This window comes from Nicotiana tomentosiformis, chromosome 4 (genome assembly GCF_000390325.3).
Source record: "Nicotiana tomentosiformis chromosome 4, ASM39032v3, whole genome shotgun sequence".
Lineage (NCBI taxonomy): Eukaryota > Viridiplantae > Streptophyta > Magnoliopsida > Solanales > Solanaceae > Nicotiana > Nicotiana tomentosiformis.
The window spans coordinates 101,719,188-101,730,188 of NC_090815.1; the positions used below are offsets into that span (position 1 = coordinate 101,719,188).

Here is an 11,001-nt window from a genome sequence, read left to right on the forward strand (position 1 = left end):
TTTCCCTTTTGACTGCCGCTCATTCTTGCCGCACCACACGCTGCAATTACACGATGCATTTGCGGCAGTAATGAAAAGAAGGTACCTATAAATGATACTACTAGTACAGATATTTCAACAGCGGTGCCTTCATTTTAAGTCTGCGGAGGCAACAACCGCTTTGCAATTAATTATCACATTGACGGGACTACTTTTCCTTCTTTGGGAGTGATTAAGTTAGTCCAACCTTGTTAAACTAGTAAGCAAAAGCAAATGATCTCTCGTCAGAAGAGATAATAATGTATCGTCAATCTACCAAGGTTAATCAGTACTAAAGAGGCAAGCAGTAATAGCCAATACTTCATTGGTGCAAAAGTTGGAAGCTTTAGTACATCATATCGGACCTATTTACTCCTCAGCGTAATACCACGGAGAAGCATAACCCATCAACCACAGGCCTTATTTAAGGAGAAAAACAAAGAACCATCAGAAAGTGAAACCATGAATTGAATAAATATTCACCAACACATATATACTGTATGTGCAAGTGTGCGAAGTATACATACATCAAGACTTGAGCTTTATAAAAAATGAAATTAATTTTTGGTTTGTGCCTTTTGGGAAAGTATAATTAAACGAAGTGAATAGAGTGTAACCAAGCAGGTGCCGCTGCTCCATGTCCACTTGGAAGATTATGTTCAATATTATCCAACGTTATGGGATATGTTGGCCTTCTCTTAGTTTTGAGTATCATGTACGTATGGTAACTTTGTACTCCTGTTAACAATATCTAAGAAACTATTTGTTGATTTGGTATGATCCCAACCTATGGTTTTAAGCGCTCTTAACTTTTGGCTTAGGTGAGACAACCATATATAGACGGGGTACGTGATCTTGATCCCACAAGTAAATCTCCAAGCTGCATCATCTAAATGGACTAAGTAGAACATCCAAAACAAAATTGGAGCATCGTTTGGGGGCATTACTAGTCATAGTAGTCTCTGTCTGAATAGGCAGAAGCACGACTTGAGTAGTCTGAGTCTGAAGGAAGGCATCAGCCAGCATCTGCCCAAGATGGACTTGTGCCAGTGTAGTAATGTGCACATAATCCATGCCCACTGGGAGCCCTTTGGCATCAACGGTTCTTACATTTGGAAGATTAATAACCAGTTGAGCTTTTCTAACCTGCTCCTTATAAGGCCCTAGAGATGATGCCAGTGCTACCTACACCCACACCAACCAAATAAATTAACCAAAGTATTCAATTTGCGTTAATAAATACAATAAGACATGGACCACTCTTAACTAACTCCAATAATGACATTAAAAAGAGTTGCACAGGATTGAATTTGAACCCCTTATCTTTAAATTAAAGCAACTTGGGTTTTCCGAAAAAGAAAGAGAGCAACCATTCTAGGCCACCTCGAATTTTCATGCGGTACATCCAAAACTTGCTAACTGAATCCCTCCGTCCCAGATAATTAATAAAAAGTGATGTTGAAAGTATGAGCGTCAAATCAATTATTTTACGTCTTAAATCAAGAATAATCCTAAGATGCTTACTTAAAATTTTATACATTTAAAATAAAACGTACCTTAAGTTTACTAGTAAAAAACTTTTGCCAACTATTGTTTGAATGACTAAAGATATTTTTTTCAATTACCTGAATCACAGGCAAAGTAGGTGACTGTAGATCACGGCGCACACTCTTGAATAATCTCTTTAATCTAAATTTGTACAATTTGGCATCCTCAAGAGTCTGGGTATCACTCTCACCTTGGTACCATAGCAAAGCTTGGAGCTTCCCACCTCTTTGCAACGCAGCCTCTGTCCTTCTTATCATCTGATTATACAAAACACCCCCACGAACCCATTCACTTATATTTGTACCCCCAATAGCACAAGGCACCAAACCAATCACTCCAAAGCTTGGATCTTTCTCAAGAACTGAATTGGCAAATGACATTCCTGGCCCAACCCCACAAACTTTACCCAAATCTATGTCTTGGTGAAGTGGTTCTTGAGCTTCAACCCATGTAAATCCTGCACTGAGTCTGAGGATATTTGGATTGGATTGACATTCTGGTGGAATTACACCATCCCATGTTTCATTAACTATGCCATTTTGGCCATGGTTAGTGACACCACCTCGGCCGGACATATTGCTTTGTCCAGCTAAAATGAATATGTTTTGGACTTGTGAAGTTGAAACATTTGCTAGATCTGCGGTATTTACCCATCTAATGTGTGTTAGAAGTATTAACCAAAGAAAAGGGATCATTGTTTTCGTGAAATTGAGGTAAAATGAGACATCAAGCAAGTCTCTCTATAAGAAAGAAAGAATATAGGAAGGGCAGGTAGGAGTGTGGAAAGGTGAGAGGAGGTTGCTGCTGCCTACTGGTCCATTATTTAAGCAAGATGTTTTTGATTTCTTTATTACAACTGTATAGGATTTTTTTATTCCAACCTGCTACTTTATTTATCAGCTGTTGAATAAGACTAGGAGACAAACTTTTTAGCTGTTCAAGTTTCCACATCTAAGCATTTGTCACTTCCACCCATTAAACTTCTGTCTTCATGGGCACTTTAATTTGTATCATCATATTACTTGATCACTTTCATTTCCATATCCAAGTGTTAGAAAGTGACTCTACCAGTTATTTACGGTGTCTTTTCCTGCCTTTTAAAGAAGGCAACAAAAGGAAACCCAACATATGCACCAGGTATTGAATCCTGCTAGTTTTTAAGATTAGAACTAGAATAAGAATAGTAACCTAATAGTTGCAACTTTACTTGCATCGTTTTACTATTCATAAGCATATGCTTATCCCAAAAAAAGAAGAAGAATGACCATCTTTTACCCATGATCAATGGCGGACCCAGTATTTTGTGCAACCGGGTTAAATCTTAGAAATATATAAATTTAGTAGTAAAATAGTAGTTATCAAGTGGGTTCAAATAAAATATTTATGCAAAATTTACACAACTTTAATATTAATTTATACATATACACAATATTATTTTTTTGTGAAGCGGGTTCAGTTGAACCCGCTATCTACCACTTGGGTCCGCCACTGCCCATGATCACTAACTTTACCAATCCTCGAGGAATAAGAATATATATAATCAGAAATACCTAAGGGTGTGACCTAGTGATCAATGAAGTGAACGGAAATCATGAGTTCTCATGTTTAAATCTCATTAGAGTCAAAAAAATATTAAGTGATGAATTATACACGTGTACATCTTGTACGCTAAGCACTCCATTTGTGGTGTTGGGAAAGTTATGTCTCCCACTAATCCAATATTTAACTAATTACTCACATAATTAATTTCTTGATCTCAATTCACTTAAATATTGATCAACGCTAACATACCGCATATATTCATTATCATGGTCATGTACTCGTGTGATAGAGCACTGGTTCGTAGCCTCTTTTGGCATACATAAAATATTATCTCCAATCATCATTGTCCCACTTTTATGTCTTAAATCATTTCGGGAATTCATCCATTAACGAGGATCCAAGTCCTGGGAGATAAAGTTACATGGTACCTCTTGTTGGTGGGACGTGTCAGCTATCTCGTGCAACTAGTTGAGGTGTCAGCTATCTCGTACAACTAGTTGAGGTGTATGCAAGCTGACTCGGACACTACGGTTATTAAAAAAAAATATAATTAGAAATAAGATTTAAAAAAGGGAAATTCTTCCACTTATTTTACTGGTGAATTCCTTTCTAGACCAGAGAGTCCATTTTTTAACTTTACCAATCCTCAAGGAAAAAGAATATAAATAAGATTTTAAAAAAATAGCTCCACCTATTTTTACTGGTGAATCCCTTTCTAGACTAGAGATCCATTTAGAGTGAGCAATTAATTGGAAGTAAACAGCAAATGAGAAGTTCCAGAAACAACAGATTACTTGCACGAGCAAATTGGAAATAGATAAAGTTAAACAAATGCAATCTACTGCTTTAACAGTTGCAATTATACCATTACAAACAGAGAAGCATTATCCACCACGCAATCTAATGAATCAGAAATATGCTCTACGGCAAAAAGGGAAAAAAAATCTCATGTTAGATAACGGAAATTTATCCACAAACAAACGCCATAACCATAAAATCATGCAATTCGAATATCTGCAGTATTTCAATTATATTCTCAGTTCTCGATCCAATGATACTTCTAGAATTTTACACCTAACAAGCAAATACACTTCAATGAAAAACGTTATTTCAACACATCGAAAATCAAAATACACAGATTACCGAACAGAGCCACAACATGAATTGATATAACAGGACTAGATCAGTTCAAGGCCAGCAACAGAAGCATGGTCCAAATAGAGAGTAAAACCATAACTTGAATCAAAAACTCCGTAACGCTGCAGAATTTGAGTTTCTTATTCTTCAATTTCTCCTTCAAAATCTTCATCTTCAGTTCCTCCACCTCTTTTGAATTCTCCTCATTCTGAAATCATCAAAAATCATAAACTTAAAAAGAATCTCTATCTACGAAATCAAACGCATGGAAACGGAAATAAAATGAAGACCTTGTTTTGGTCAATGATAGCAGAATTTAGAGTAGTGTTCTTCAGCGATGAGACTAGAATTGCAGCTTTGGCACATTGAATCGCGACTTTCGACTTGAGAGATTCAGCTATTTCTCTTTCACTGGTAATGTCCTCCATTTTCTATGTGTTTTCCCGCGCTCTACTGCTTCTCTAGGGGTGGGATTTCACATGGAAGAGAATAGAGATGGAAAAAGGGCTCTACTGCAGTACTTAAAAGTATTTCTCCCTAGCAGCTAGTATATATTCTGAAAATTGTAATTGCATTTTATTATGTCTCTGAATATGAATTTAAGTTATGTGTCAAACTTTTTATTTTTAATCGTAATTTCAGAAAATAAGTTCTAAGTTTTTTGAAATAAAAGTCACATATTTAAAATTACATAAAAAGATATTATTATACGTCACAAATATTTAAAAAAAATATATTTAAAAAATAGTGATCAAAGAATCCGTCTTGGGGGAGTTGAGGGATGGATTTATATAGTAATGGAAATTGAACAAACAACCAAGGAAATATAATCAATCAAACACAAATAAGGAAAGAAAAGCATGCATAATCGATTTAGAACCAAATTAGGAGAAAAATCACGCAAACCCAAGTTATGCCCAAAATCTTAGATTGGCCGAAGAATCTTGGTAAATCAGACCCATATAATCTTGCCATGAGTGTATATAGAAGAAAAAACGTCTGAATCTTGAGGAGTGAGTCTGATTTCTCTTGATTCAGAAGATTGGTGCTTGCCAAAAATAGGGCAGGTACTATGTAATACCATAATCTTGTAAAGAACTACAAGATTATCCATAAAAGATAAGTGAATCATGGCAGGAATCCATGAATTAATCGGATTCGGGGAAGGTTGGTGAAGGCGGCTAGGGTTTCTGAAGGAGGGAGGAGGAGAGATGAGGGAAACATGGGTGACTCTCTTTAGGAGAATGGGGATTGGGGTTTGGGGTTGGGTAGTTAAAAGTGGTAGGGTAGTTGTGGGTCGTTGATCTCTCAAAATCAACGACCAAGATTAATAATCGAGCGGGGCGGGTTAGTTTAACGGGTCGCGACCGGGTTAAATCAAAAGGGTCGTTTGGTTTGGGCTAAGGGATTGGATCATGGATTTGGGTCTGTTTGGTCCGAAAATTAGCTCTTCATTGGGCTATAAAAATTAAATATACAAAATTTATGAAACAATAATTTATAAAAGTGATTAATAAAAAACAAAAAATATTATTTATGCAATAAAATACTAAAAATAATAGCTTAATATTATAAAAATATAAAAATATTATTCTAACATAAATAATATAATAAATATAATTATGTATAGAATGTAGATTATTCTTACAAAAATTGTGTAAAACAATATGCAATGAAGTAAAAATGTTGTAAAACATATATATGGGTGTAAATGATAAATTAAGTCATCACAAAATAATTTAAGAGGTAATTAATGCATATTTAAGTAATTAAAATGCAAGAAAATAAATTTTAAAACTTTAAAAATTATAAAAATTATAGAAAATACTTGTATAACTCTTGTAAATTAAGTAATGATGCAAAATTATGAGAGCAACATTGGGTATCAACAGAGGTTATAACATACAACTTAATTATTATAAGTTCAAGAGACATAGTGCGAACAATAAACATACAAATGAGGGGGGGAGGTCCTAAGTTTTTTTAGCCTAAAGGGGTTGCTCATATCATTCAGCGGGCATATACTATCATCTCATGCTACCCAATTACTATGTTAAAGTTGTTTACTTAAAGCGCTTTAATTCAATTCTAGACCGCGTCCTATGAGTGCACTACTCGTCCCGTGCCTATGGTCCAGGAGGTTTTGGACCTATTATTTGTGTGGTTCTAGACTTTACTTAGGGTGCTCAAAAGATAAAACTAGGCGCACATTCAAAATACATAGAACTACACATAAAGACAATAGAGGGCTCAAGTCAGCCTCCACACATAAGCAACAAAGGCACGCATGCAAATTCTTATATTAGGCAGTAGGCAGTATCGGAATTAAGATGGGTCAGAGTCATAAAGTCCTATAGATATGGCTTATACGCGATTCTGATTTCGAGTGTCGGTTAGTGTTGTTGTTTGCAGATTACAAGTGTTACAAAACCCTACATGCATGATCTCTAAATTGTTTGCACAATGAGGCGGTAAAACAGTTCGAAAACTCAGGATTACCACCTTTGGATTTTATAGACATGCTTCCTAGGTGAGTAACAGTATCCTATAGGCAAGATTTCTAATAGTTGGTGTTTGAACTCAATTTTATCATGCTTGTTCCTATAGGCATATCATCTAGGCGGGCAGTATAATAATATAACAGAAGCGGACAATTAGTCAATTAGTTAAAGCCCTATAGTCATGGTATCTAGGTGAACATTAGCGAAGGCATGTATTATTGTATCCTATAGGCATGTTGTCTAATAACTAAACAAGTAATTATTGGCGTTTGGTTCCTATATACATGTTGTCTAATAGTGCACAACAGTAGACATGGAAACAAGTATAATATTTACTTAAACCAATATGCTTTGAATACTGTACATGTATTAGACAAGTTAAGTGAAGTGTGTGATTTTCTATATGCGCGATTTTTATGTGTGTATAGAGTTAAGGCATGTCAAACAAATAGTAGGTAAATCAAATAGATCCTATGGACAGATTTTCTACCCATTTAGGTGAAAATTAAAATATACTCGCTTTCCCGTTTCACTAACTCCCCAATCATTTATTTACAAATTATTACAGGCCCATATAATGAATACAAGTACAAATATTACATAATAAACAAGTGCATGCCCATGAACAGGCCCAAACGAAAGTAACCTATCATTGACTGGGCCTTTAATAGGCCGTTTCACTCGAATAGCAGGCCCGGATCCAAACGCATCTCAAAACAGGAGAGTATGTTTATTTGCACAACCCAAAGCCACACATGGACTCGCCGTATCAAGCCCCGCAATTATAATATTGACCACTTAAACAAATAAGTTAATGGACCACACATGGAAGTCATCTAAGCAGCCCCAAAGCAATACCTCATAGAGACAAGATTGTGTGACATTTAGCATGATTCATAAAAACATTGGCATTTCAGAAACAAGAATGACATGATTGATTAAGCAAAGAACAAGAAGCTAGGAGAGCCAACATACTTGATTTCCAATGTGGTAAATAAAATATAGATTAAACCATTAGGCAGATGATAGCATGCTAAAGACAAATTTAATGCTATGAGAGTTAGGGAGATATGCCATTTGGGGATTAGCAGGTTAAACATACTAGACACATATGAGATGAACATGCTAAGCTTTTCCAGAATGAGTTCAGAATAGAGCATGATCTACAGTCAGCCTAAAAAGGATTTAAAACCTGAAAGTCTAAGTCATGAAGGTCATACGGAGTCATATTCAGGGAATGACAATTACACATGACAAACAAGCAAGCAATCAATAAATAAGAAGCCTAGTCTTGCTGAGTATAACACAGTTTCTCAAGTCCAAAGGTATCACGGTAGGAAGACACTTTAACTCCAGACTATCATGTCAAATAGACATTGGGGATATCCTAGTTGGCCATATAGAAATAATAGGTTGAATATATGGAGATTCCTCGTAGTAGTCTTAAGCAATCAATGAGCACATGGTGATAGCATAACATTAGAATTTACAAAAAGCAAAGAGACCTAGTTGGGATAGTATTAGCATATAGATTCATCATGAATTCACTCTAAGAAAATAGCAGATTGTACATGAAGGACTCGACAGAAAGTTGTTCATTTGGACAAATTAGGCTAGGCATGGATTAGTTCCTCACAAGAATCTAAGACATGGACTCATAACAAGCAATAAGTACAAGTAACCAGCAATAAATAAATATAATGATTAGAAATCATTCAGGTTGGACATATATATGGGCATGCATTAAGGCTAGCAGTGGCAGGGGAGCATATTAGGCTAAGCATTTAGATGGTATTGTCACATGATTTGCAGAGAAACAACAAGGTATGCACAAAAGGATTCAACAGGAAGAGAGCAATTATGAGCAGGAACATAGTTTCCTGTAGTACAAGAAATCAAAACAAGGTGCAACGGACATCAATCAGGTTTAATTATGAACCAAGCAAACGTCATGAATTAACTTAGCTAATTATGCATGAATTAAAATCAGGACTTGAACAGAGTTGAAGCTATTGACACTGCATAATGTTATTAACACAAACATGCTTGTATACGAAGCAACATAATATCAAAATTACATTAACTCAAAGAAATTCAAGTAGCACCAGTGCACATATCGCAAGCACAAACAGAAGGAAGTAGAATTGCGAGGGTATGAAGTACTAACCAGTTGCAAACAAAGCGAACAAAGAATGAGAAACTCAAAATCTAAAACATAGCGGTGATTGTAGGACAATCCCAAATCTCCAGTGCTCCAGAGTTCACAAGAGCCTCGAAGTGGGCTCCGAGCAGTGCTTTCACTGGAGGAGGCTAATGAACAAATTTCGGTGGCCTTGGCTTTCAGCCGGCTAAAATCAAAATTCTCATAATAGTATAAAATAAATGAGAGTGAGAGGATAACAATAGTGATAACAGTAGTTGTAGCCGTACTTGTTAGATACTAGAAGGGGAACGGGGAATGGGTTTATATAGTATTCAAATTAAGCAGACAGACATGAAAAATTATTAATCAAACACAACAAGGAAAGAACATATCTTATGTAATCAAAATCGGCAAAGGAGAATGAGATTCTCAAACCTTAGTTGGGTCTATGCATTTGAGAATCGAACCAAGAATCAAGGATCCTTCATTATATGATGTATATATACGAAGGATTATCTGGATCTCCACAGAATCAGAGTCAACCAAGCCAGATCTCAGAAGATAGTTCTTGCAAAAAATAAGGCAAGAACTTAAGTAACACCACAGACGTGTATACAACATCGCAGTACCTCAAAATAGGTAAGTAAATCATGGATTGACTCCATGTTTAGGTTGGAATCGGAGAAAAATGGAGGCAGCTGCTAGGGTTTCTCAAAAGAGAGAAGGGGTAAGTTGAGAGTGTTTGGGAGCGGCGGTTCGGAGGAAATGGGTAATAGGGTTTGGGGTTAGTTAATTAAAAATAGGAGATAGTTTGTGGGTCATTGATCTCTGAGATCAGCGACTAAGATAGAAGGAATGAATGGGGCGGGTCGTTTCAATCGGGCACCGACATGGTTCATTAAAAGAGGTTGTCTACTTTGGGCTGGGGAATTGGGCTAAGGGCTTTGGGCCATAATTTGGTCCGAAATCAACTCAAAATCGGGCCATAATTTATACACGAAATTTGTTAAAAAATAATTTATAAAAATTAATAAATAAATAATAAAAATATTATCTATGCAGTAAAATATTTAAAAATAATAGCTTAACATTATAAAAATATAAAAATTTTATTTTAGCATAAACAATATAATAAATATAATTATGTATAGAATGTAGGTTGTTATTACAAAAACTGTGTAAATAGCCCAAAAATACAAACGTGAATATATGAAATGAAGTAAAAATGTTATAAAACGTACACGTGGGTGTAAATAATAAATTTGGATAATTAAATCATCCCAAAATAGTTTGAAGGGATAATTAATAAATATTTGAATAATTTAAGTACAAAAAATTAATTTTAAAGCTTTAAACATTATAGAAATTACAGAAAATACTTATATGACTCTTGTAAATTAGGTAATAATGCAAAAAAAAAGATATTTTGAAAGTATATAGAATATTTTATAAAACATGAGGGCAAAATTGGGTATGAACACCACTTACATCAGCTGATGAAAGAAATAGGGGATGATTGTAGTCAATGCCCGAAGTCACATTTCCAGATCCTACACTTGCAGTTGGAATTCCATTGCCAACATGAAATCTGGTTCTAGTTTGAAGTCCAATATCTTGAATTTGTTCTCCGATTGAACCCATTTGTATATATTTTCAGAATTAACACATTCCTAGAAATGTTCAAGATGAAGAAGAAATGAATCAATGTGATTCAAAGATCAAATTTTGAACTTGAAAATGTGCGGAATATAATCGCGAATCGAAAAATAACTGGAATATCTAACTCGATCGCTCTGATACCATATTATAATAATATGAGATTTACTGTAAGGATATTGCTCTAATGCAAGAACAAGATAGACGAAGCAGTAGAGAGAAATGTGAGAAAGAAGAAGAGAGGAAATTCGTTGTCAATCTACTTTCCGGCCTCACATGAGAATGAAAAACTGGAGCATTTTTTCCATAGGTGGATGAAGAATCGCGAACATAATAATTTCTGGTTGACCATCTTCTTAGAAAAAAGATACTTTCGAAAAAGGACGAGCACGACTGAAACTAGGTACAAGTAGTTAGTTATATACTAGTCCCTAATACCGGTACATTTAATAATTA

At 35.2% G+C, this 11,001-nt stretch overlaps 1 protein-coding gene and 1 non-coding gene across 2 annotated transcripts; both read right to left on the reverse strand.

Moving 5' to 3' along the window:
- Positions 1-326: 326 nt before the first annotated feature.
- Positions 327-2,396, reverse strand: LOC104107426 (probable carbohydrate esterase At4g34215). Its single transcript, XM_009616226.4, has 2 exons — positions 1,644-2,396; positions 327-1,203 (listed from the first exon to the last, which is right to left on the reverse strand). The coding sequence occupies exons 1-2, from the start codon at positions 2,259-2,261 to the stop codon at positions 904-906; spliced, it is 918 nt and encodes a 305-aa protein (XP_009614521.1). The 5' UTR covers positions 2,262-2,396; the 3' UTR covers positions 327-903.
- Positions 2,397-4,094: 1,698 nt separating this feature from the next.
- Positions 4,095-4,768, reverse strand: LOC104107425 (uncharacterized). The gene is made up of 2 exons (XR_011415817.1): positions 4,536-4,768; positions 4,095-4,453 (listed from the first exon to the last, which is right to left on the reverse strand). It is a non-coding gene; the product is annotated as an uncharacterized protein (transcript).
- Between the last annotated feature and the right edge of the window lie 6,233 nt (positions 4,769-11,001).